At 38.6% G+C, this 27,533-nt stretch overlaps 1 protein-coding gene across 1 annotated transcript; it reads right to left on the bottom strand.

Moving 5' to 3' along the window:
• Window positions 1-734: 734 nt before the first annotated feature.
• On the bottom strand, window positions 735-15,418 carry LARP6 (La ribonucleoprotein 6, translational regulator). Its single transcript, XM_051980759.1, is given in 4 exon segments — window positions 735-2,388; window positions 5,273-5,483; window positions 14,915-15,014; window positions 15,017-15,418. Coding segments are annotated over 4 exon segments (1,545 nt in total). The 5' UTR covers window positions 15,183-15,418; the 3' UTR covers window positions 735-1,320.
• Window positions 15,419-27,533: the final 12,115 nt, after the last annotated feature.

The following is a 27,533-nucleotide window of genomic DNA, read 5'->3' as shown; positions in this document are numbered from 1 at the left end:
CAGCAAGCTACACCTGGAGGAGACTACTTAATACAGAATAACTGGATGTTATACTGTGCAGGTAATCTGACACCACAGCAAATATTAACTCTAAAAACTTTCACCTTGAAGTTTCTTGTAGTAATATCCACTTATGTTCTAAAAGAGAGAGAGAGAGAGAGAGAGAGAGAGAGAGAGAGAGAGAGAGAGAGAGAGAGAGAGAGTATGTGTATACAATGCAGGAACATGAGGAATCAATGGTTGATTGGAGAAGTCAATGAGACTGTAGGAGCAAGGGGGCAGTGAATTCAGGGACATGGTTGTGAAAGAAACTTTTCCCTTCTGTCCCCTTGAAAATAGAAGATATATTAAAGAAATCTAAAATCTACTTTTGAATGGATTTGTAGTACTGGACTCCAACCATTTTATCCCGGTGGCCAAAACAGTACAGAAAACATACAATAATTCATTACTTCCACACAATCTCTCCTGCTGGGGAAAATGAAAAAAAAAAATCTGTCAAATAAGCTTCATTTGTGTAATGGAAGCCTATGTAATAAAAATCACTGCTTTTGTTTCCTTGTGATTCAGCAAAACTGGGGAAGAAACATGGGAAAGCTGAACTGTTTCACTGTGACCCACTGGCCAGGTTTTTGAATCAATGATTCTATTTAGTCCTCCTTTTCCATTAGGACTAGATAGCCAATTCATTAATTCCAAATGATTTATCAGTTCATCATCTCAATGGGCCAAGATAAGTCTGGGACCTTAGAGCCGATTATTTTTAATTCACTCATAAGAGGAGATAGATATTTTCTGTTTTGATGGCACAGGGCCTGACACACAGGGGGTACTTAATAAATGTTCACTGACTATGAGAGTAAACTATGTATATTATCAGTCAACTAGGTTGTCATTAAAAACTTCTGATCTTTGGGCAACTCCCACACTAGCTTCTGAGGATTCTAAATGGTAGCACAATCTCTCCACATACCTCATCTCAAAGGAGTTTTATTTGAAAAAAAATAATAAGAGCAGAAAAATAGTATCTATTCAATCTTTCCTAAAGACTCTCTCCCATTCCTGTTTAGTACCATTATGTTTACATATCTAGGACATCATCAAAGTGCCCATGCTGGGATTAATGGTTATTTGGAACTAGGAGATAGTCTTTAAAATGTAGTTGCCTGCCAATACAAATATATAAATTAAGAAATCGACACCAGTACAAAACATCGAAACTCGTCCTTGAGACGGCCCTTGACCATTCCAGCGGTTTTGTCAGACCCAGGAAAATAAAGATGGTTTTCTATGGAGCTGGTAGTGCCGGCGGACATGTGCTTAGACAAAGCCCCTTTTCCTTTCATAGCCCCCATGAAATCCCTTGGTGTTGTCAGGGCCTCTGGGCAGCCTCAGCACGCCCACGGGCGAGCCGTCTGCATTCTGGACTTTGCGGGAGAGCAGAGGGCTGGCGGCCGGACTTTTCTCCTGCGTCCCCAGCTGGGCCAGGCGCCGCCTCTGCACCCAGGGGCTGCTGGAGGGGGTGACGCTGCTGTCCGAGGAGTAATCCATCCCCTTGGGAACGAAGTCGGGGCTGGCGCTGGCGTTCAGCGCGGCCTCCTCGGCCAGGGGAGACTTCTTGGACACTCCTTTCCGCGGCAGCAGAGGGCTGCTCCAGGGACTAGAGCGGGGGGAGGCGTTTGGACTCAGGTGATGGTTGTGGTAGAGGGAAGGGCTGAGCTTGCTGGCCGCCATGTAGCGCCTCTCCAGCATGGGGGAAGCGGGGTTACTCTCGGGGTCGGAGGAGCTGTTGGCCGAAGACTCATCCCCCAGGTACTGGAGCTCTTCCACCCTCTTATTCAGGGTCTTGTGGTGGTGGGCGCTCGGGGCGGGCTCCTCCTCCTGGCTCTTGTCCCTCGGCGCTTTCTTCTTGGGGGCTTTCATGCCGATGAGCACGACTTTGATGCTGCCCTTGCTGGGGGATCCCAAGCTCATGGACTCGTGGGCCCTGATGGCAGCGTCCACCTCTTCGAACTCCACAATGGCACACACCTGAGTCCCGACTTGACTGTACCGGCTGCTGAACTTCCGGATGTCTGGAGGCAACTCTTTCCCCGGCTTGAGAATCCGTACAGAAGAGATGACTCCGAACGTTCCGAAGATCTTAAGAAGGTGTTCCATGACCTTCTCCTGCAGCCTTCCATTCTCCTGAAGCACTGCCAGAGCCCATGGCTTGGGGAACAGGTGGAGGTCATAGACCAGCAGCATCCTACTGGGCTGGTTTTCAACAGGAAAGAAAGGAACGGGTGTAATCCTCCTCACCTTCCGATGATCCTCATTCAACTCCAGAGTCTCTGAATACTTCAAGGCATAGGCTGTGGTTCTCCAGTCGCGAGTAAGGTGTTTTACCTGGAAAAGGCAAATTTGAAAGGGTCTTATTTAACTTCTTCAGAATCATCAATCTATACCGATTAGATCTATGTAAGGAAGACTCATCTTCCTGGGGTTCAAAAGCAAATCACTTAACCGTGTTCGCTTCAGTTTACTCACTTGTAAAATGGAGAAGGAAAAGACAAACAACTCTAATGTATTTGTCAAAAAAAAAGTTACAAAGTATTGGATATAGCTGAAAATGAACAAAAACAAAAATACTTCAATAACTAAGGATATTATTTTTTAATTTAGATTGTTTTGGCTTATAAATTTTTTTTTCTTCCTTCCCACCTAAAAAAGAATAAGCCATGTATACCATTAATCAACCAAGGTCCCATTAAAAAGAAGTTCTGTGGGTTTTAGAGCAACATATTCCAACAACTTCCTTACACTCTTTACACTTATTTCATCTTAAGGAAGAGACTATGGTTGTTATTACTGTTAGATTTGCTTTTTATTAGTCACTGGTAAATCTGTCCTAGGTATTATTTTCCATTCTCTCTTAGATCTATTATCCTTAAATATATGTAGTATTATTAAAATTGCTAAAAAAAAAAGAAAAGAAGAAAAACAAAAGTTTTTTAAAACAAATATGTATAGTCAAGCAGAACAAATTCTCACATTGGTCATGTCCAAAATAATCATGTTTTAATCTGCACAATGGGTGCATCACTTCTTTGTCAGGAGGTGGGTATCATACTTCATCACAAGTTATAAATAAAGATGGTAAGTAAAGAAATACTAAAACTCAGAGATTTTAATGTTCAAAACAGAAAAAAGAAGGCCTCCCAGAAGAGGCTTATACCATCTGCAATTTGATATTCCTCTGTACTTAAGGGTTCCTCCACGGCTCCCTATTGCTACACTTATTTCAAGAGCTCTCTGGGGTTTCCTTACAACATTTCAAGTGAGATCAGGAGAATGCCTCAAATTGGATCTTAGAAATATGAAATAGGACAAAGGAACTGGACTTTTTGAAGAAAACTGTTACAGAGAAAATGCTTTGTTTTGGGGTTTTCTGCATTTGAATGGTATGAAAGTCTGCCAAAGTGTACAAGATAACTTGATGCTTTGGAAAGGATCTTCCAGTTTTGCAACTCATCAAGCTTTGAAGCCTGCTTCCTTTTTGGCTGGGAAATACTGAGGAACAAGGAGGTATTTTCACATTTTCTCTCGACAGACTGAAATGCATAGAGATCCTCTTCTTCCACCTCCACCCCAAGACTACAAAACAGAAGCACTCATTGGGGGTGTTCCCTCTCCCTCCTTGATATACTGCAATCAGAAAAAGCCATTTCAACTACAGTTCCACCTTAAGAGATCTAAAGGGAGTATGGCAGAGTCAGAGGTTCTGACTTGAATATTGACTCAGCTATTGTCTGCATGATCTCAGACAAGGCATTTAGCCTTTCTAGGTGAATATGAGATCCACACATTTAGAGACATTTCTACTCCAAATATTCATGTGGACTATTTGTGCCTGACACAGCTGTGAAAGAGTCTTCTGATCAGTCAGATCAGCTCCAGTTGGACATGCTGTACCTTGACTCCACTGTAGTGAGGTCAGCCAACTTTTCTAGGCCTTAACTACTCATCGGTAAAATAAGGAGGTTGCACTAAGTGGCTTCTAAACTTTAAATCTATGGTCTATAAGCCAAGAAACTTCTCAAACGGGCTGGTAGCCAGGGTGCCATAGTGCACTGGGTCTGAAGTCTCAAAGACTCATTTTCCTGAGTTCAAATCCAGCTTCAGATCCTGTCTGATCCTAATCCTTAATCCTATTTGTCTCAGTTTCCTCATCTGTCAAATGAACTGACAAACCGCTTTCTGTATCTTTGCCAAGAAAATCCCAAAAGAGGTCTTATATAGTTGGGAAACGCAATTAAACAACTCTCAGGCTACTTTTTGCTACCTCTTAACCTCAGATTACAGATGGAAACTATCAGTTTAAAATTTTGAATTTCACAGAACCCAAGAACTATTGGGGCTCCCCTGAAGCCTGCTAGTCTGTGCTATCACACAGTTTTATTCCTGATGTCCAAGTGCATTAGAGTGATTCTGTGACCAAAGTGACACTTTTATATTCTTTTTATATTAAAACTTCTGTAACTATAACTTTATTACTTTTATAATCATCTATAGTTCCAATCTCAGACTATTTCATAGTATCTAATCTAAATCTCTTCTCCTATTATTTAAGCTCATATCCTCCTCTTCATTCTTAGCAAAAGGAGACAGAAATTATTGATCTGACGTAGTAGATATTTGTTTTGTTTGACTATAAAAGAGGGCTTTTATTTTGGGGGGTGGAATATGAATAAAATAGGAAGAACTGGGAGGTAGGGACAGCTATGCCCCCCCAAAAGATAAAAGGATCAATGAAACTTTTAAAAATACACAAATGGAAGAAGGGAATTCATAAATGGATATAGACAAGCAGGATAGTGTTAGACCTAAAGGTACATGTTGAGTTCAGATATTTCCTAGATGTGTGACTCCAGGGAGTCATTTAACCTCTATTTATCTTAGCTCCCTAATCTGTAAAATGGAAATAATAATAGCTTTTGCCACTCAGGTGAGGATAACATGAGAAAATTGGTAAAGCACTTAGAAGAGTTTAAAGCACTATACAAATGCTTGCTATTAAATAGGTTGATATGTGTATGAACAGACACATATATTTTATGTAATACACTCACAGTTTTATACACAATCCTCTTTTCTGACTTTCTTTGTATATGAAAATATTGTTGATGATTTTCTAATTCACAATTTTAAAAATGTTTAAAGAGAATTATCAATCAGAAAAATAAGTTAATTTCCCTTGAATGCATTGAAATAACTTCAAATTTAGTCTTACCTTCTTGAAAGATGTGAGTAACTTAACACTCACATATCCCTGCTTGTTCCTTCTAACATGTTTGAGCAGGAAGGCATCTTTTTCTAGGTTTTCATCCGAGAAATAAAACTCAATCTGATCAACCAGCTTCAAGATTAACTCGTAGCTTGGAGGCTTCCAGTCCTGGTCCTGGTCAGAACCATCATTCTCCCCTCCACTTGTAGTTGTGCCACTAAAACCAATAAGAAATACTTAATTTATCATGCTAATAACCATTCTGTAATTGATCACAGGAGAAAGAGGGATTCCACAGTGAGGGTGATGTGCTAAAGTTTTCTTTTTTTAAAAAGGGATTCACATCTTGAATGTGACTTCACAAAAGAACTACTTCAAAGCTGGTTCCTAACTATGTTTCAATCTAATGCTCAAAAATCCCTCCATCTAAGAATATACTATTCACTTCCTAACAAAGGTTATACAGGGTATAAAATGGAACAAGGGACAGCTAGGTAGTACAGTGGATAAAAGGCTAATCTTGGAATCAGAGAGATTTCAAATTCAGCCTCAAATACTTACTCGCTGTATGACCCTGTCATTAATCTCATTTACCTCAGTTTCCTCATGTGTAAAATAAGCTGGAGAAGGACATGGCAAACTACTAAATTATCTCTGCCAAGAAAACCCCAAATGGGGTCATAAAGAGTCGGGCATGATTTAAATAACAAAAATTATTTTTTACAAACAATATATATGTGTATTCACATGCATATAAATTAATTATTCCTTTTGCAATTTAATTTTGGCAAATAAATTTTTGACAAAATGTGGATGCTGATAGAAGGATGAAAATAATAAGAAGAATTTTAAGTCATTAACCCATAGGGAGTCTGAAAACTATTTTAAATCACCTTATTGGAAATACCAAAAAAAAAAAAAAATGAGTGCAATAGATAAAAAAAAAAAACTTGGGAACTGTGGTTAAGGATTGGTAGAGACAATGGTATTTTGCCCCTTGGTGGAGATAAATTTGGTGAAAATTTAAAAACTGGTGACCTGCTCTAATAGAGTATAAACAGTGAGCTTTGATGAACAAATTCCCTGCACACTTTTATCCTTGTACCTTGTGGAGAGGGTGGCAAGGGTGGGAAGGATTTATCTCTCCTCAGCATTGTAGTAGTAGAAAGGGAAGTTCCAGAGGTGTGATGAGTCAGATATAAACTTAAAAGGAAGTAGTCCTAAAAAAGAACTGGAGACCACTACCTAAATCAAAATATGGTGTTCTTTATGTGTATCAAAGGGAGGAAGCCAGCTCAAGAATCAGCACAATGATCTCAATGCAAAATGTGAGCAAGGAATGAAAAGCTGATGCTAAACAGACCACATTCAATTTATATCTTGTTCTTTGCAAGTTAAATTAGAAAGATTCCACTCTCAGATTCCCCTTTAAAATAGAGAGTCTGAAGGGATGGAATAGATAGCTGGATGTATCCCAACCATGGAGGTATTCAATTAGGGGCTAGATGAACAGTTGGCAGAGATACAATAGAAAAAAAGATTCAACTCTGGATGAGAAGTTAGATTAGATGGCCTCAAAGGACCCTTTCAACTCTCTGATTCTATACACCAGATCTAACTATCATAAAAGCATAGGGTGTCTGCACCTGGTGGGGGAAAAAACCCAACTAGATAGGGATAAATCACAGGGATAAAGATAACTTACAAAAATTGGAAAGCAGCCATCCAAAGATTTTACAGGATGTTAAAGATGAAATTGTGTAATTGTTTATCAAAATGTGCAACCTGCTACTTAAATGAACATTTATTAAAGAACTGGAAAGTAGAAAATGAAATTCTTCCTCTTATAAGGATTTCCAAAGAGGATCAGAGAAACCACAGATTTAGTGAGCTTATTCTATATCAGGCAATCTTGAAGATTCTATAATAAAGCATGCACTTATTGAACATTTAAGGAAATATTGCATATGGCTACAAATAATGAAATATTAAAATTTGTAAAGAATCACAAATTATAGATGACCCAAAGGACAATGTTTTATAGGGTTTAAATGAGATCTATCAAGTGAAATACTCTATGTAAATACTACACTACAAAGTATTGTACAAATGAAAGTTACAGTTGTTGTTATCAGGAAAGTTTATTATTAATAACAGGTTGGTTTAAAAAACTCTCAGATAATATATGAGAATAATAAATCTATGGTATATGTCTTCCCCTGCAATGTCATAGTGATAAAAAGCCATGTGTCATTTATTTGTAGTGTAAAAGACAAGTATCTTTGAGAGAAGAATGGAACAGGATGGTTAATAAAATTCTGAATATTGCTCATCTGCAAGGGTCCTTCAGAGCTGAATCATGGTGGATTGCCTTTTTGGCCATACCTTCTAATGGTTTGGATTTTTTCCCACTGAGTTTTTGTCAGCTTCTGTTCTACAGGGGCTCTTGGGGTCAACTTTAATCCAAGTGCCAACATATATATAGCAGGAAACATTTCAGAGAACTGCCTAATGAATAACACTGGGCACTAGAAAGGAGAAGAGCCCACTAGGTGGAAGTCTAAGGAACTGAGGGTAAAGGTGAACAGGTAGAGAAAACCAGGAACCAAGGCTTATCTGAAGAAGCAGCTCTGGTGCCAAAGGGATTTAGCTTCTGCTGGTGATAAAATCTGCACAGACATAATGAGAAGTTGTTTTCTATAGCCACAGCTAAATCTTGTCAGTCCCAGAAACTGCACATCAATTTCCCCCAACCCCTTACAAAGCTTTGCTGAGTGTTGAGACATTAAAAAGGCTTCTACCCAGCAGAGTATTCTTGGCAAGTCAAGACACTCTGTATTAGAAATAGGGTTCTTAACCTGGAATTGTAAAGTGGTTTTTAAGAGGAATCTGTAAACTTGAATAGGAAAAAAAATGATTATTTCAATGTCATTTGTTTTCTTTGTAATCCTATATGTTTTATTTTATATATTTAATTTTTTTTTTTCTGAGAAGGGGTCCATTGGCTTTACCACTATTTAAAGGGGAATCCATAATTCAAAAAAATAAAAAATTAGACCCTTCCATTAGAAAAATAATCTCTTTCTTTGAAGACTAGCTACCCTGCCTCTTAGATAGTACAAAGTTAGAAGTCAAGCAGTGAATGGGGTGAGGAAGAATGTATTCTCTTGTTTCTATTGTGTGTGTTTCTCTAGCTGTACCAGACATAGTGCTAAATGACGGGGATACCAAAAAGTCAAAAGAGAATTCTTACTGATAAGGAGTCTAATGATGGCAACAACAGGCAATTATGTACAAACAAGAGATATATACCGGGTACATTGGAGAAAATTGGGAAGGAAGGCACTAATGTGGAAGAGGATGGAGAAAGACTTCTTGTAGAAGATGGGATATTAGCTGAGACTTGAAGGAAGCCAGCTAGGAGATGGGGATGAAGAGAAAGAGTCTTCTAGGTGTTTGGGAAAGCAGGGAAAATGTGGGAAACTGGAAAATGGAGTGTCTTGAGTAAAGAACAGCAAGGAGGCCATTGTCACTAGACGGTAGCGAAGGTGGAGAGAAATATGGTGCAGGAAGACTGGAAAGATAGAAAGACTTGGATAGGAAGGGCTTTCAGAGCCCATCAGGAAGGTGATAAGAGGTGGTTGAGTAAATAAGGAGAGGTGACTAACCTAATCAGGTCTGTACTCTAGGCAGATCCTTTGGATAACTCAGTAGAGAACAGATTGTAGTGGGTGAGACTTGGGGCAGGAAGACCTATCAGCAAGCTGTTGTAATGGTCCAGATATGAGGTGACAAGTGTTTGTCAAAGGTAAGAGGGGGACCTAAAGGAGAAACATTACCCGTCAGAGTCAACAGGACTTGGCCACTGATCGGCTACAGGGAGGTGGAATGGGTAAGAAAATAAGAAACTGAGTCTGACTCCGAGTTCTAAGCAAAACTAGGAATGGTATTTTTTTCAGAGGTGACAGGATGAATGAAGTATATCCTGGTCCTAGCAAGTTGTACACAACAGAGATCTATAGTTTCACGTACAATTTTCTTTTTTCTATTCTCTATGCATACAGAAATATCCACTAATATTTGAAAAGAGTCTGTAACTCTTAAATTGTGATTTAAATGCTAGTTTATCATTATCATCACCATCACTATCATCATCATCATCATTTGTTGTTTAAGTTCAGAATAAAAATAATAAAAAAAATTCTACACTGGTCTGGCCACATCAATTTGCATTGGATTTAGCTTATGGTTCTATATTTTAAGAAGAATATTAATAAGCTGGAAAGCAAACAGACAACAGGGAAACGGGATGATGAAGAGCCTTATGTTACTATTATGAGAAGCAGTAGAAGGAAGTGGGGATGTTTAGCTTTGAAAACATAATAAGACTTAGTGCAGACATAATAATTGCTTTCAATTATATTGAAGGGCTATTGTATGAAATTGGGAGAGTATTGAGGGTCTAATATACAAGATACCTAAAGGAGAAGATGCCAACGGTGTGGAAGAATCGTATTAATATTTTAAAAAATTAGATAGAGCATCAATAGCACTAATCATTGTATCTGCTTTCCCTTCTCTACACAAATTTATTTTTTTATTTTTTATTACCCTATAGTTTTCTTTTTTAATTGAAGCTTTTTATTTTCAAAACATATGCAAGAATAATTTTTCAACACTGATCCTTGCAAAACCTTATATTCCAATTTCCCCCCCTTTACCCTCATCCCATCCCCTAGATGACAAGCGATCCAATATATGTTAAACATGGTAAAAATATATACTCTACAAACATTTATGAAAGTCATCATGACAGAGCAGTGTTAGTAGAGAATAAGCAGGCCTTTGCAAGTGACATTCAACAATTGGTCCCATTTTTACTATTTCATAATCAACTGAAAGAAGTAATATATAAGCATATAAGATCCCTTTATGCTTCCTGTTAACTGATGATAAAAAGCATTGAATTTTGTAGACCAAATTCTACCTTACAAGTTGCATCTTTTACAAGGTGTTTCCCAAAAATACATTGACATCATTCAGAATTCCTTAGAAGATTTAATCACAGAAATAACCCCAGTCATTGACCTAATAATAAACACTTAGTGAATATAGTATATACTCACCAGAGGAGACCACACATACATGCCTTTATACAAATCACTGATTTTAAAAAAAACATGTTAAAATCACAATCATTCAAAGAGATCTTTATTCAATCTAAATTTTGCAATGGATCTCTTCCATCATAAATGGCATTGTGCTGATTGAATTAAACCCTAAAATCCTAGAGAACCTTTTGGAAAATATTTGTCATCACTCAATGGGGTCTGTCCATTTGGACAAGTGGATGAAGGAAATCTCCTTCTCAGATTTCAATATGGATTTTGATAAATATTCCATTAAGTTCAACCAACAATATGCATATCTGGGCAGACAGTAAAATTGGATAAGAAGTTGGGACAACAATTGAATTAAAGGAGAAGAGCTAGCTGGAATGCTTTTGGGGAAATTAAAATTACAAAACTCTTTTTAACTGACCCCAACCTTGCTATGAAAGTCAAGGCTCATCTTCTTAATACTAGCATTTTATTAGTGTCGTTATGTGGCAGTGAGACAAGAGGAATACAATGGCTTACAAGTTTTAAAAAATGGGCAATGGAGAAATCTAGATTGAGTGCCCCTAATAAGAACTCTAAGATGAGTTAGTTGTATGGAAAGGCATGATGGGCAGGCAACCAAAGAGCTCCATAGCAACCCTTGCGATGTTGGGAGAGACTGAAGAAGGGCTCCAACACACTGAGTTCATTCCCATGTAAAATATCTGGGAGGATCTGAACTGGCATTGCACAGATGGCGTGCGGGTATGGATAGGTTACACTCTGTACTGTGGAGGGAAGCCACAGATTCATGATTACTTGAATATCATGTAGAAGAGCACTTAGAAATTTTCTCTTTCCTGCAGAATGCAGAACTAGAAGTAATGGGTGGATGTTTCAAAAAGGAAAATTTGGGCTTGATATAAGGAAAAATTAACTGTACCAGATCTAAAACTATATTATAAAGCAGGGTCATCAAAACCATTTGGCACTGGTTAAGAAACAGAATCGATCAGTGGAACAGGTCAGGTTCACAGGACAAACTAGTCAATAACTATAGTAATCTACTATTTGGCAAACCCAAAGATCCCAGCTTTTGGGATAAGAACTCACTATTTAACAAAAATTGCTGGGGAAATTGGAAACTAGTATGGCAGAAACTAGGCATTGACCCACACCTAACACTGTATACCAGGATAAGGTTGAAATGGGTCTAGACATAAAGACTGATATTATAAACAAATTAGAAGAACACAGGATATTTTACCTCTCAGATCTGTGGAGGAGGAAGGAATTTGTGACCAAAGAAGAACTAGAGATCATTATTGATCATAAATAGATAATTTTGATTATATTAAGTTAAAAAGCTTTTGTACAAACAAAATTAATGCAGAAAAGATTAGAAGGGAAGCAATAAATTGGGAAAACATTTTTACATTCAAAGGTTCTGATAAAGGCCTCATTTGTAAAATACATAGAGAATTGACTAAAATTTATAAGAAATCAAACCATTCTCCAATTAATAAATGGTCAAAGGATATGAACAGACAATTTTCAGATGAAGAAATTGAAACTATTTCTAGTCATGTGAAAAGGTGCTCTAAATCACTATTGATGTAAGGAAAAACTTTCTAAGCTATCCAAATGGAATGGGTTCTTCCTCTTTGAGATCATAGACTTTGATCAGGAAGGAACCTCTGAGATCATTCGAGTCAATCTCCTCATTTTATAGATATGAGAATTGTAGTCCAGAGAGGTTAAGTGATTTATCCAAGTTCACATTGGCAATAAGTAGCAACATAGGGATTTGGACTTGGCTCCTCTGTTTACAAACCTAGCACTCTTCCTACAATGCTACTTGGTGGTTTTTAAACAAATACTGGATGTCATGTATGTGATAGAGAGGATTCTTTTTCAGATCTGAGCCGGCCTGGATGACTCTTAATGGGGGTCACTCAATTCTGATATTGTATGAATACTGTGACATGGCAGCTGAAGGCTCTAATATCATTCCAGCCAACACTGAAGGGCATAATGTCCACCACTAGGAAGGTAAGCAGGCCCACTATACCCTGTCCTGGTTGGATATCTACTGTACTACATTCAACTGTGGGTGCCATGTTTTAGGATACCAAATTGTTAAAGGCCTTCTGTTCATATTATGAGGATCTGCTGAAAGAACCAGAGATGTTTAGCTCCCACAAGAAAAGTCTTAGACACAGCACAAGAGCTGTCATGTAGAAGTCTCTCTTACAAAAAATAAATGATTAAATTCATTCTCCTGGGACCCAGAGAGTAACACTAGGACCAATAGTTGGAAGTTGGAACAAGGTCAGTTTGGGCTGATAACAAGAAAAACACTTAACAATTTGAGCTATTAAGAAATAGAACGGACTGCCTTAGAAACAGTAGAAAGTCTTCAAGCAAAATGCTGAAGATCACTTGGTGGCTATCGTTTGGACAGAATTGTTTTTACTCTTTGGTTGGATTTGATAGCCTGTGAGATCCTCAAAGTTATGATCCCTGACTGATGATCAGCCCTCAGGAGTTGAAACACAGAAGCCTTCTAGAGTAAACATAGGAAAAATAGTCTCTTGACTCTGAATACTAAGCCCAGCTAAACAGTATTATGAACACAAAACTCAGATGCCTAGGACATATATGGCAAGTACTAAATGAATATTAGCTATGGTATAGAGCAGGAGGACTTAGGGAAAAAAAAAAAGACTTCTTAGGCTTTATGCTATTGTCTAGAATTAAGAACCAGATTAGTGGACTTGAGAAACCTAAAAATCCACGGAAGACACCTAAAATATCATCAAACCTTCCAGTCCTTCACTTTATGAAGAAACTGAGGCTTTGAGAAAGGAAATGATTTTGCAAGGATAATATGGCTAATTAGTGGGTAAGCTGGGACTAGAACCCATGCAATGTTTCTTTCCCCACAACCAAAATGAGTAAAGTCAGTTTATAAGGGATAATGTGCTTGACTGGTATATAATGCTCAACTATAGAGTGGTATGCAGTTTGGGGAATTCAACAAGTGACAGAACTTTGCAAATAGAACTAAGAACCACAAATGAAAACTTCTGTGAATCTACCTTTCAGCCACTTACCAATCTACGAATCTCTTATCATTCAACTGGGGAGAGGGGAAAGGATACTGAGAAAGAGAGAGACAGAAATACACAGAGAGACAGAAACAGAGAGAGACAGAGGGGAAGAAGGGAGATAGAGAGGAAGGAGTGAAGAAGACAAGAGGGAGAAATGAGGGAGATAAAGAGAGGGAGAGAGGAGATAGAGACAAAGAGAGAGATGGGAGTGAGGGGGGCGGTGAGAGAGACAGGGGAGAGTGAGGGAGACAGAAAGAAGGAGAGGGAGGAGAGAGAAACAGGAAAGGAGGGATACCGAGAGAAAGAGAGGAAGATAGAAGGAGGGAATCAGGGAGACAGAGAGAAGGGAAGTGAGGGAGACGGAGAAGGGGCAAGTGAGGGAGACAGAGACAGAGAGAGGGAGGAGAAATGGGGGACAAATGAGGGAGACAGAGAGAGGAGAAGGAGGGAGATAGAGAGGAAGGAGTGAAGGAGACAGAGGGGGAAATGAGGGACACAAAGAGGGAGAGAGAAGATAGAGACAAAAAGAAGGAAGGTGAGAAAGACAGAGAGGGGAGAGTGAGGGGGACAGAGGGAGAATGAGGGAGACAGAGAAGGAGAGGGAGATAGAAGGGGGAGTAAGGGAGATAGAGGGGGAAATCAGGGAGGCAGAGGGCAAGTGAGGAAGACAGAGAGGGGGCAATAAGGGAGATAGAGGGAGAAATGAGGTAAACAAGAGGGACGGGGGGAGAGGAGTGAGAGAGCCAGAGAGCCAGAGAAACACCACAGAAAAGGAGACAGTTTGGATTACACAGATAATGGTATAATGGGGGAGTGGGGTAATTAATAGTCTTTTACCATGCTATCAGCATTGGGAGCTGGGGAGGGGGCACTTAATTATTAGCCAAAAAAAAAAAAAATGTGGATTTGGATGCAGACAGCCCAAGTGAGTAACAGCTGGGACTAGTCCATCAGTGTCCGTTTCCATAGGCATGACTGACCCAGCCCAAATGACTGATACGGAGCTTTTGGCAGCTCTGGTTTACTGGGCATCGACAGCTCCCTACACTCTCCACCTCCGAAGGCCAGCCAGGGGGATTAGCAGGGATGGAGTAGTTTTGACTTGCGGCTTTCCGGAAGAAAAGCCCCAAACTCTGCAATAACAGGATCGAATAGAGCGAGCACTGGGCTCCCCGGAGCTCTGCGGTCCCCTCCCCCATAATGCGGGGAAGGGGCCGGGATGTGGCGCTTGCTGCGTGCTTGTTGCCCGGCGAGCGCGCGATCTCGGTGCCCAGCGCTGGGTCTCCCAGTCTAGGGAAGGAACCTGGTGAGGGGAGAGTCTGAGCCCTCGCTGCCTGTCCAGTCCGGCGCGCGGTCGCCCGAGCAGAGCGCCCCCTCCCCTCACTTTCTCCATCCCAGAGCACCCACCCCCCTCCAGGCCTTCCTTGCCCTAGTACCTGTGCCCGCGGCTAGGTTCATCCTCGCTGGCACTGCCCCACCCGGGGCTGAGATAGCGTGCCGCGTCCCCGTCGTCTTCTCTTTCCCCGAAGCCCCCATCGCGGCCCCGGCCTCTTCGTCCCCCTCCTCTTCGGCCGCCTGGATGGCTACTCGAATCTGCACCGGATTCTTAATTCCGGACCAAGCCTCATATTGCTCCTCCTCTCCCAATGCATCCTCTTCTTGCCCTGCGCCGTCCCCGCCGCCCACCTCCATCTGCTGAGCCATGGCGGAGCCGGACAGCGGGCGGAGCCGAGGGGCCGGGGCTGGGAGCGTGGCGGCCTCCCCTGCCTGCCCCGGGACTGCCTGTAGGATTGGGGGCGGCGGCAGCGGGAGACTGGCTGGGGCTCAGGGAGGGGGAGGGACTTGAGGGGTCGGAGCTGCCCCTCTCCGGGAGAGCCGGCCTCTCTAGCAGCAAATTTGGCTCGCTAAGCACTGGGCTGAGCCTTCCTTTTGGGAAAAGGAGGGGAGGGGGGCTGAAGGATGAGTCAACTTCAGTTGTGCTTTTTGCGTCGCGATCGGGGGTCAGCTGATGTCTGTCTGGGAATTAACCCCCCAATTCCCGACACTCCACCTCCCCTCCACCCCATTCATCTCATGTTGCACGGAAGCAAGGGGCTCTAGTCTGGAGAGAAAGTAGCATTTAGTAGTATAGGAACCAGAGGGAGTGCTCGGAAAAATTTCTGGAGATCATCATCACCTCAACATTGCACAAATGGAGAAACTGAGTCTCAGACTAATGACCATCAGTAGCAAGCGACAGAGCTTGTATTTGAATCTTGGGACTTTGCCTCCAAATTTAGGCCAACGTAATCTCTCAGGCTTGACCCTTTCCTCATCGATGATCTTGATAGTGATGCAGGAGAAGGTTATTCTCCCGGGATGGTTGACTGACCCTGGGAATGACCGGGACCAAATCCACTGGCCTGCCCAGGCCTAGGGCATTCTCAGACATGGTCCTTTGGAGTAAGACCCAAAGCACTCAATTCAAATACAGGTATCTAACTTGGAGGAATATGCTTGGAAGGAATAGTGTGACTCATGATATTACACTTTAGCTTGGATTCCTTTTGTTAAGTTAATTAATCAGAATCATCAAGAAATGAAGCATAAGATAAATCTGATTTTGGGCTGGAAGGCAAGGTACAGGGAGGATCCAGATGATGGGGTGTTTGAGAAAGCAGCACAGATAAGATATTAAAGGAAGAAAAGGTTACAGTGAAAGAAGTGAGATGGAGGCACAGAAAAAACTACTTCACAATTTTAGCTCGTACTATGCAGCCAACCTTTTCCAGGTTTGTTTCCTTTCTTCCTTTTTTTAGATAACATTTCTTTAAATTTTGTGTTCCAAATTCTCTCCTTTCCTCTCCCCTTTCCTCCTCTCCTTAAACAGTAAGCATTTCTTATTATCCTAGATAGCTCCAGAGGAGAAAGTGAGCCAGGTGACCTTGCACAGCCCTCCCTCACTTAAATCCAATTCACTTGCATGTCATGGCCCTCTTCCACAATGAAAAACAAATAAGTACTTCTAAGAGGGAGAGTAAGAGCTGCCCCACTGGGGGCCCAACTGGAACTGGCCAATTAGGCAACCCAGCAGCTCTCCTTTGTCCTCCTCCTTCTCTTTCTCTTCCTTCTTCCTTTTCCTCTTCCACCTCTTCTCCTCTTTTTCTCCTCTTGTCTTCCTCCTCTTCTCTTTTTCTTCCTCTTCAGTAGACTGCTAGGTATTTTATATTGTTTCTGATTATTTTTAAATGGAATTTCTGTTTCTTGCTGCTGAATTTTGTTGGTAATATATATATGCTAATAATTTATATGGGTTTATTTTATATCTTGCAACTTTGTTAAAGTTGTTAATTATTTCAAGTAGTTTTTTAGTTGATTTGCTAGAGTTGTCTAGATATACCATCACATCATCTGCAAAGAGTGATACTTTTGTTTCCTCATTGCTTATTCTAATTCTTTTGATTTGTTTTTCTTCTCTTATTTAAAGCTAACATTTCTAATGCAATATTGAATAATGTTGGTGACAATGGGCATCCTTGCTTTACCTCTTACTTTACTGAGAAGGCTTCTTCTAGCTTATCCCCATTATCTATAATGTTTCCTGGTGTTTTAGATAGATACTTCTTATCATTTTAAGGAATTTTTTTTTTCATTTATTCCTAGGCTCTCTAGTGTCTTTAACAGGAATAAGTGTTATATTTTTGTTAGAGGCTTTTTCTGCATCTATCAAGATAATGTTATGATTTCTGTTGGTTTTGTTATTGATATGTTCAATTATGCTATGCTGATAATGATATCCTAATACTGAACCAGCTTTGCATTCCTGATATAAATCCTGCCTGGTCACTAAGTATAATCCTTGTAATATATTGCTGTAATCTCTTTGCTAGTGTTTCATTTAAATTTATGCATCAATATTCATTGGGGAAAATAGATACTAACAATTGTTTTAATTTCCTCTTCCTTTATGGTAAATTTATCCCTTTAATTTTTGATATTGGTAATTTGGTATTCTTGTTTCCTTTATTGAATCAAAATAACTAATGACATTTATTTTTTTCATAAAACCAACTTCTAGTTTTATTAATCTAATTATTTTCTTGCTTTTAATTTGTTATCTTTTATTTCTTCCCTCTTTCTTATTTGATTTTTAACATCCTTCATGAGTTCTTCCAGGGATTCTTTTTGGAATCAAAAACCAATTCACATTTAACTTTCTTTGAAATTTCATATATAGATATTTTGACTCTTTTGAGTTTATGTCACTACTGTAACTTTCTATGGTTGGATTCTTTTTGTTTTATTTTATTTTATTTTTTTGCTCATTTCCCCAGCCTATTTAGTGATTTTTAAAGTTAGTGGAGAACTTAGGTGAAGAAGTCACTGTCCTAAGCTTCTTGTTTTGGGGGCCTGGGGCATGGCAGCTGACCTGCTGTGCTAGAGCCATGAGGCCTTACCTCTAACCTACACAAGGGATCAGGATCTTTTGCTGACTTGCTAAGATATGGTATACTTCTGGCTTGCTCAGATACCACCTATATTGGGTTATGCTCCTTTTTACTCAAGTGAGACAGACTTTTCCTTCCAACCTTCTAATTGTCTTAGGCTGGAAAATTGTTTCATTCCACCTTTTTGTTGGTTCTTCTGCTCCACAATTCATTTTGAGGCATTTTAAGTAGTTGTTTGGAGGTGAATTTGGGAGAGTTCAGTAGAGTTCCTACCTTATTCTGCCATCCTGGCTCTGATGAAAGAACATCTGAAATGATGAGAATATGATCTCATGAAGAAATCCCTAGAAAGAGAGATACTTGGGTGAAACTCCTCCAAACCCCACTTCTGCCTCTTAAAATCACTGGCTTTTTTCAGACTCTCTCCTATATAAGACCATAGCTTGAAACTTCTATTTCCAAGATGCTAGTGCCTCCTCAGCCCTTTTTTTGCTTTGTATTTACTGTATTTATGTTGTGTTTACTTGTATATATGTAACTATTGTTTCCCCATATAATATAAGTTTCTTGGGGTTAAGGCTTTTAAAAAAAAATTGTTGTATTCTGAATACCTAATATAATTCTAGTAGCAGATGATTAAATAATGCTTGTGTGATTGAATATCATTTCATCTTGGGGGCTTATGAATTTGATCTATAAAAAGATGAGGATAAAAAAGTCTCCACACAAATAAAGTCAGACTTAAATAATTGGAAAAATATTAAGTGCTCTTGGATCGGCCGAGCTAACATAATAAAGATGACAATACTCCCTAAACTAATCTATTTATTTAGTGCTATACCAATCAGACTTCCAAGAAAATATTTTAATGATCTAGAAAAAATAACAACAAAATTCATATGGAACAATTAAAAGTCGAGAATCTCAAGGGAATTAATGAAAAAAAAAATCAAATGAAGGTGGCCTAGCTGTACCTGATCTAAAATTATATTATAAAGCAGCAGTCACCAAAACCATTTGGTATTGGCTAAGAAATAGATTAGTGGATCAGTGGAAAAGGTTAGGTTCACAAGACAGAATAGTCAACTATAGCAATCTAGTGTTTGACAAACCCAAAGCCCCTAACTTCTGGGAAAAGAATTCATTATTTGATAAAAACTGCTGGGATAACTGGAAATTAGTATGGCAGAAATTAGGCATGGACCCACACTTAACACCATATACCAAGATAAGATCAAAATGGGTCCATGACCTAGGCATAAAGAACGAGATTATAAATAAATTAGAGGAACATAGAATAGTTTATCTCTCAGACTTGTGGAGGAGAAAGAAATTTGTGACCAAAGATGAACTAGAGACCATTACTGATCACAAAATAGAAAATTTTGATTACATCAAATTAAAAAGCCTTTGTACAAACAAAACTAATGCAAACAAGATTAGAAGGGAAGCAACAAACTGGGAAAACATCTTCACAGTTAAAGGTTCTGATAAAGGCCTCATTTCCAAAATATATAGAGAACTGACTCAAATTTATAAGAAATCAAGCCATTCTCCAATTGATAAATGGTCAAAGGATATGAACAGACAATTTTCAGAGGATGAAATTGAAACTATTACCACTCATATGAAAGAGTATTCCAAATCATTATTGATCAGAGAAATGCAAATTAAGACAACTCTGAGATACCACTACACACCTGTCAGATTGGCTAAGATGACAGGAAAAAATAATGATGAATGTTGGAGGGGATGCGGGAAAACTGGGACACTGATGCATTGTTGGTGGAGTTGTGAACGAATCCAACCATTCTGGAGAGCAATCTGGAATTATGCCCAAAAAATTATCAAATTGTGCATACCCTTTGATCCAGCAGTGTCTCTATTGGGCTTATATCCCAAAGAAATACTAAAGAAGGGAAAGGGACCTGTATGTGCCAAAATGTTTGTGGCAGCCCTATTTGTAATGGCTAGAAACTGGAAAATGAATGGATGCCCATCAATTGGAGAATGGCTGGGTAAATTGTGGTATATGAATGTTATGGAATATTATTGTTCTGTAAGAAATGACCAGCAGGATGAATACAGAGAGGACTGGCGAGACTTACATGAACTGATGCTAAGTGAAATGAGCAGAACCAGGAGATCATTATACACTTCGACAACGATATTGTATGAGGACATATTTTGATGGAAGTGGATTTCTTTGACAAAGAGACCTAACTGAGTTTCAATTGATAAATGACGGACAAAAGCAGCTACACCCAAAGAAAGAACACTGGGAAACGAATGTGAACTATCTGCATTTTTGTTTTTCTTCCCGGGTTATTTATACCTTCTGAATCCAATTCTCCCTATGCAACAAGAGAACTGTTCGGTTCTGCAAACATATATTGTATCTAGGATATACTGCAACATATCCAACATATAAAGGACTGCTTGCCATCTAGGGGAGGGGGTGGAGGGAGGGAGGGAAAAAATTAGAACAGAAACGAGTGCAAAGGATAATGTTGTAAAAAAAAAATTACCCTGGCATGGATTCTGTCAATATAAAGTAATTATTAAATAAAAATTTAAAAAAAAAAAGATGAGGAAAGATCATACTTGCTAAATTTCTCCCTATAAAAGTGAGAGATTCAGAAACAAATCTTACAGCTCTAAACTATTTTCCAGCACAAGGAACCTACCTATAGAGGGAAAAGCACTTAATTTAGAGCCAGAAACCTAACTTAAACTTTGAAATTTAGCTTTGTAAGGGCAGCTAAGTGGCACAGTGGAGTTAGGAAGAAGTTAGCGTCAGGAAAATTCTTCGTGAGTTTAAATCTGGCCTCAGACTCTTCCTATCCAGGTGACTCTAGGCAAGTCACTTAATACTTTTTGCCTCAGTTTCCTCATTTATCACATGAGTTAGAGAAGGAAATGGCAAACCACTTTGATATCTTCACAACCCAATAGGGTTGTGAAGAATTGAACACAACAGAACAACAACAATCCATATGGCTATGGGAAAATCATCTTACTTCACTGGGTCTCAGTTTTCTCATCGGTATGATGCTACATACTATGCTTAATTTTTTTTTTTTCCCTAACGCAATTGGGGTTAAGTGACTTGCCCAGGGTCATACAGCTTGGACGTGTTAAGTGACTGAGACCTGATTTGAACTCAAGTCCTCCTGATTTCAGGGCTGGTGCTCTATCCACTGTGCTACCTAGTTACCCCAATTAATTCTTTTATTAAGAGGAAGAACCAAGAATCTGAAGGGCTCTTATTCATTGCTTGACATCTCTGACATACTTTTGGTTTGGAAATAGACCCATATAAGCCATAATAGCTCCTGAACTTTATTTCAGGGAGTTTGCATCATCTTCAGAATGATGTAACAGTATATTCCTTAAATGTAATCATTACATTGGTCCACAGTTGGCTTCTTTTCCTGTCTGTGAAATTTTGAGGTCAAGTTTTTAGACTCAAGATAAAAACTAATTTTCTACCTCCCAATCTCTCACAATAAGGAAAAAACTATAACAGCTACCAAAAAAGACTGAAATTGGAGAAAAAGAAGAGATTTCTAAGTATGAACTATTTCTAGAATATATAAATCAATTAATTGTTAGTCAGAATTTAGAAACATTAAAAAATTGCTTTAGAATTTTTAGAATTGGATACTGAATCCTGAGAATGAATACAAAGTGCAGGAAATGGAGAACAACTAAGTGCAATAGAAAAAAGAGATGCCCTAGAGTAGGTCTTGTCTTAAATATAAATGGAAGGCACAATCAACTATTTGTGTGATTTGGCAAGCATTAGAAAACCTCCTCTGCATTAGCCCTCCCAGAAGTTCTCTCTCCCAATCTGTATAATATTTGCTGTAAAACCTGAAGATTTTATTCATTTGCATAAAACTTTGAATTTCTAGATGTCCTTTGTTAAAAAGTGACTTTCAAATTTTATGTGAGCTCTTTTTTCAAATGTCTTTCTTGGGATTTGTATTTTTTTTTTGTTTTGTTTTGTTTTTATTTCTCCAATTTATTTTATTTTATTTTTTGAAAAAAATTTCTTTACAACATTATCCCTTGCACTCACTTCTGTTCTGACTTTTCCCCTCCCTCCTTCCCCCCCTCCCCCAAATGGCAAGCAGTCCTATACATGCTAAATGTCATAGTATATTCTCGGTACAATATATGTGTGCAGAACTGAACAGTTCTCTTGTTGCACAGGAAGAATTGGATTTAGAAGGTAAAAATAAGAAGGTAAAAATTTAGAAGGGAAGAAAAACAAAAATGCATTCGTTTCCCAGTGTTCTTTCTTTGGGTGTAGCTGCTTCTATCCATCCTTGATCAATTGAAACTGAGTTAGGTCTTCTCTTTATCAAAGAGATCCACTTCCATCAGAATACAACCTCATACAGTATCGTTGTTGAAGTATATAACGATCTCCTGGTTCTACTCATTTTACTCAGCATCAGTTCATATAAGTCTCCCCAGGCCTTTCTGTATTCATCCTGCTGGTCATTTCTTACAGAACAATAATATTCCATAACATTCATATACCACAATTTACCCAACCATTCTCCAATTGATGGGCATCCATTCATTTTCCAGTTTCTAGCCACCACAAACAGGGCTGCCACAAGCTTTTTGGCACATACAGGTCCCTTTCCCTCCTTTAAGATCTCTTTGGGGTATAAGCCCAGTAGAAACACTGCTGGATCAAAGGGTATGTACAGATTGATAACTTTTTGAGCATAATTCCAAATCATTCTCCAAAATGGCTGCACGTATTCACAGTTCCACCAACAATGTATCAGTGTCCTAGTTTTCCCACATTCCCTCCAACATTCATCATTATTTTTTCCTGTCATCTTAGCCAATCTGAGAGGTGTGTAGTGGTGTCTCAGAGTTGTCTTAATTTGCATTTCTCTGATCAATAGTGATTTGGAGCACCTTTTCATATGACTAGAAATAGTTTCAATTTCATCATCTGTTCATATCCTTTGACCATTTATCAATTGGAGAATGGCTTGATTTCTTATAAATTAGAGTCAATTGGAAATGAGGCCTTTATCAGAACCTTTAACTGAGAAAATGTTTTCCCAGTTTATTGCTTCCCTTCTAATCTTGGTTGCATTAATTTTGTTTGTACAAAGGCTTTTTAATTTGATATAATCAAAATTTTCTATTTTGTGATCAATAATGATCTCTAGTTCATCTTTGGTCACAAATTTCTTCCTCCTCCACAAGTCTGAGAGGTAAACTATCCTATGTTCCTCTAATTTATTTATTTTGAGAATTTCAACCTCTAATTTATTTATAATCTCGTTCTTTATTCCTAAATCATGGACCCATTTTGATCTTATCTTGGTATACAATGTTAAGTGTGGGTCCATGCCTAATTTCTGTCTTGGCATTTGTTAATTAATTATAGAGGGAATGCAATGGGCACTTTACTAACAGATTTATTGAGGAAGAGGAAGGATAAGTGATACGTCTGGGGCACAAAGTATTGTGAAGGGAAGTAGAATTGTGGGACAAGATTAAAAGGATATAGGGATCACTGGGTAACTGGGGGAGGGAAAAAGGGTATGGAAAGGGGAACTGGTATGCATACTCTTTTAGTCAGCAGTATCTCTGCTAAGCTTGTATCCCAAAGAGATCATAAAAAATGGAAAAGACCCCTATGTGCAAGAATATTTGTAGCAGCCCTTTTTTGTATTGGCAAGTATTGAATGGATGCTCCTCAGTTGAATAGCTGAATAAATTATGGTAAATGAATGTTATGGAATATTATTGTTCTATATGAAACAATCAGCAGGATGATTTCAGAAAGACTGGGAGAGACTTCTATGAACTGATTGATTCTGAATAAAGTGAGCAGAACCAGAAGAACAATGCACAAAGTAACAGCAAGATTATGTGATGATCAGCTATGATGAACTTAGCTCCCCTCAGCAATACAGTGATCCAAGACAGGAGACTTGGGACAGAAAATTCATCACATCCAGAGAGAGGATTATGGAGACTGAATGTAGATCAAAGGATAATATTTTCACCTTTTTGTTGTTTGCTTTTTTTCCCTTGTGTTTTTTTTTCTTGCATAACAGGACAAATATGGGAATATGCTTATAACATGTTTAACCTATTTCAGATTGCTTGCTGTCTTGGGGAGGGGAGAGGGAAGGAAAAATTTGGAACACAAAATATTACAAAAATAAATGTTGAAAATTATCCTTATGGGATAGCTAGGTGGAGCAGTGGATAGAGCACTAATCCTGAAGTCAGGGGGATCTGAGTTCAAATTTGACCTCAGACATTTAACACTTCCTAGTTGTGTGACTCTGGGAAACTCAGCAACAAGAACAAGAATAACAAGAGCACCAAAAAAATTATTTTTACATCTTACATTTGAATAAATAAAATACTATGGAGAAAAAAAGAAAAAGGAATTGGAACCTGACAAAGCAAAACCTGGAATATACCACAATGTTGGATAAGGTTAGATTTGATCTAGTACACATCTGTATTCTTGGCTCAGTGACATAAGGAAAGTCTCTTTACCCACCCCCCACCTTTTCCAGATTCTAGTCTGGACTGTGCTTTTTTGGACTTTTTCTAATGTTGTCAATATCACAGAGAGTAAAAAGAGTAAAACATAAAGGAGATATTCCATTCCTGGCCTTTAAAAAGAGAGAAAGATACTGGGTTATTTATAGCTGATTAAAGCTCAGCCTTCTTTCTGTTTCCATCCCTGATGCAATCTAAAATGGAGACTGACCAGTAATTCTACTGAATCATACAATTCAACCTAACACGTTAGAAGCTGAGGGAAACTGAGGAGATGAGAAACAAGACTGTCTACAATTTTGGGGTGCATCTTTAAGAAGCCTTTAGTGTATGTCATAATTCCTAAATTTCCTCATTCTCATTTGCCACCATTTGACAGAAGGTAGAGACTAGTGGTATAGAGAGGAGGAAAGATGCGTGGGGGAAATCAGATATTGGATAAGAGGGATTTTAGATGTCCAATCCTATCTCTCCACTTTACAAATGAGGACAGTGAAGGGCAGACAGGTTAAATGATAGTGTTATGGTCACAGTAAGTGTCAGGATTGGAGTTTGAATCCGGGTCTCCCATTATATTATGCTGCCATTTTATATGTCTTTAGAAAATGTTGTAGGGTTGTATACAAATGCTGATGGGTGTAGCATACTGGACTCTCATGGTGTTATTTGGAAAATTTACAGATGTCTCAAGGACTGAAAAAGTTGAGAAATGCTAAGTAAAGAGATACTCAGGAGAAAAGAAAGTGTGACAGAGGGTTACAGCAAATCTACCAGGAATCAAAGGTATCTGTACAGTTAGATATTAAAGTAAAAATCAGTTTTGCTTATTTTTTACTTTGCAGTTGAGAAAAATTGTTTTTAACTAGTAAGACTGTAGCAGACTGAAATGAGGGATGTGCTAGTAAATATTTAACAATTAACATGGTGGGATATAGGGGACATAAGCAGTACACTTTCTTAAAAGTCTAGAAGCAATTGACAAAATAGTACCTCAAGTCCTGATTTGTAGTATTCTCATACTTCCAAGGTGTAAATGTTCACACTGAAAATTTTACACTTGGTTTTCAGGAGTTGGTCTGAGCCAGCTGAAGCACATGGATCCCTTGACATTTTCCTATGTCTGACACATGTCATTGCCTGTAAGCCATAAGCCTGCTTTTGGGAGCTTTGATGAGCATCCTGTGGCTATATTGTTTTTTTGGGTATGTTGGGAAGTTAAAATCAAGTTAAGTAACTCACATCCTGGACTCTAGTACTAAATATTTAGAGGTCCAGATACTGGACAGAAAGATTAAGGGTAGAATATTATCAGTCAGTGATGAAATTATTCAGTCCATGAGTCAAGTTATATTGATCCCCAAGCTGTGGAAAATAAAAGTTTGATTACAAAACTCAAGTAGCAGTTAGATGTCACAATGAATGAAGCTCTAGGCCTGGAGTCAAGAATACTCATCTTTGTGAGTTCAAATCTGTAATTCTTTTTTAATCAAAATAATCTTATTTCTATTTTACAAATGAGAAAACTGAGACTTGGAAAGCTTAAATAGTCACACACCAAATCAATATCAGAGTGAAAATTTGAATTCAGTTCTGTGGACTCCAAGTTCACCACTCTTTCTAGTTATACCATACTGTTGAGAAAGAAAATATGGGGTCTGAGAAGAGAATGTGAGGGGACACCAGCAATTAGAGATAGGGGAGTCCTTAGTGAAGGAGATGGAGAGTAGTTAGATGGGTTAAAGGGGACCTAGGAGATAGCACTGTCACTAAAGCCAATGGGATCATTTCTAGAATTCTAAATGTTTTCCAAATTGTTCTAATTCAAAGCCTGATGAACAATGTACAAGTACACCTGCCTACCCATAAGCCCCCCAGCACTGACAATCTCCATCTTTGGATGTCCTTGCCAATTTTGAGGATATGAGATGAAATCTCAAGGTCATTTTGATGTACATTTCTCTTAATATTAGTGTTTAAGTGAAGCACTTAATATTAGTGATCCAAATCATATGCTTAAGAGAGGGCCCACTTATTATTCCCAACTTCCACACATTGCCCCTTGTTTAAAATTCAGAGGCCAAGATACATGTGAAAAACCTTAAAAATACTTTAAGACAGCTCTTATGTTCCTTCTTCAGGCTAGAAATTCTTTGTTCCATTTCCACTCTGGTGACATTCCTCTGGATGCACTCCAGCCTATCAGTGTCTTTTGAAAAACAGTCCTGGACTGAACACAATGCTCCAGATGTGGCCTAGGACAGCGGGACTCTCATCTCCTTTGTTCTCAGCACTGTGCATCTATTATCAAAGCTCAAGATGGCATTAGCTGTTTTTTGGCTCTGCTTGGCCACAGTGTTAATTTATATTAAGCTTTAAACCCACTCAAGTCTCATAGCCTTTTTTCCTCCACATGACCTGCATTTAGTTATATTTTACCCATCATGAATTTATACAATGAATGTTTTGGAAACCTAAATGTAGGATTTTACATTCACCCCTCTTCAGTTTCTCCCTGAATTTTTGTTTCCTCATCTGTAAAATGGGGATTATAATAGCACCCACTTTGCAGTGGTGTTGTAAGGATGAAATGAAATAGTATGTGGAAAGAGGTTTGCAAACCTCTATTTTTTCTGTTTTTCACTTATTGGATTTAACTTTTTTAAAAGCCTATTCAGATCTTTTTGGAGCCCAGGTGTATTATGCAACATGTCAACAAATTATCATGTTGATATTTGATAAATGTGTCATCTGTGCATTCATATGAACTTTCACTTGATACAGCCATTCCTGTTAATTATTTTCCTATATGTCTCTTCCCTTCATAGGTGCCTTTTCTTCCTCTCCTTTCTCTCTTTTCTTAACTCTTTACAGGCTGGCTTCTTACCTTTTATTCAACTAAAGCTGCTTTCTCCTAGCTACTAATAAACTTTTAATTCCTAATTCTAATGGCCTTTGATTCAGTCCTCATCCTTCTTGATTTCTCTGTAGCCTCTGATACTAATACTTTAGCCACTCTCTTTTTTCTCTAGGTTTTGCTTTTCACTGAATAGTATTTTTTAAATTACAT

The sequence above is a fragment of the Antechinus flavipes genome, chromosome 2, assembly GCF_016432865.1.
Source record: "Antechinus flavipes isolate AdamAnt ecotype Samford, QLD, Australia chromosome 2, AdamAnt_v2, whole genome shotgun sequence".
Classification (NCBI taxonomy): domain Eukaryota; kingdom Metazoa; phylum Chordata; class Mammalia; order Dasyuromorphia; family Dasyuridae; genus Antechinus; species Antechinus flavipes.
Note: the sequence above shows the minus strand (reverse complement) of the source record. Positions and strands in the feature narration are given on the sequence as shown.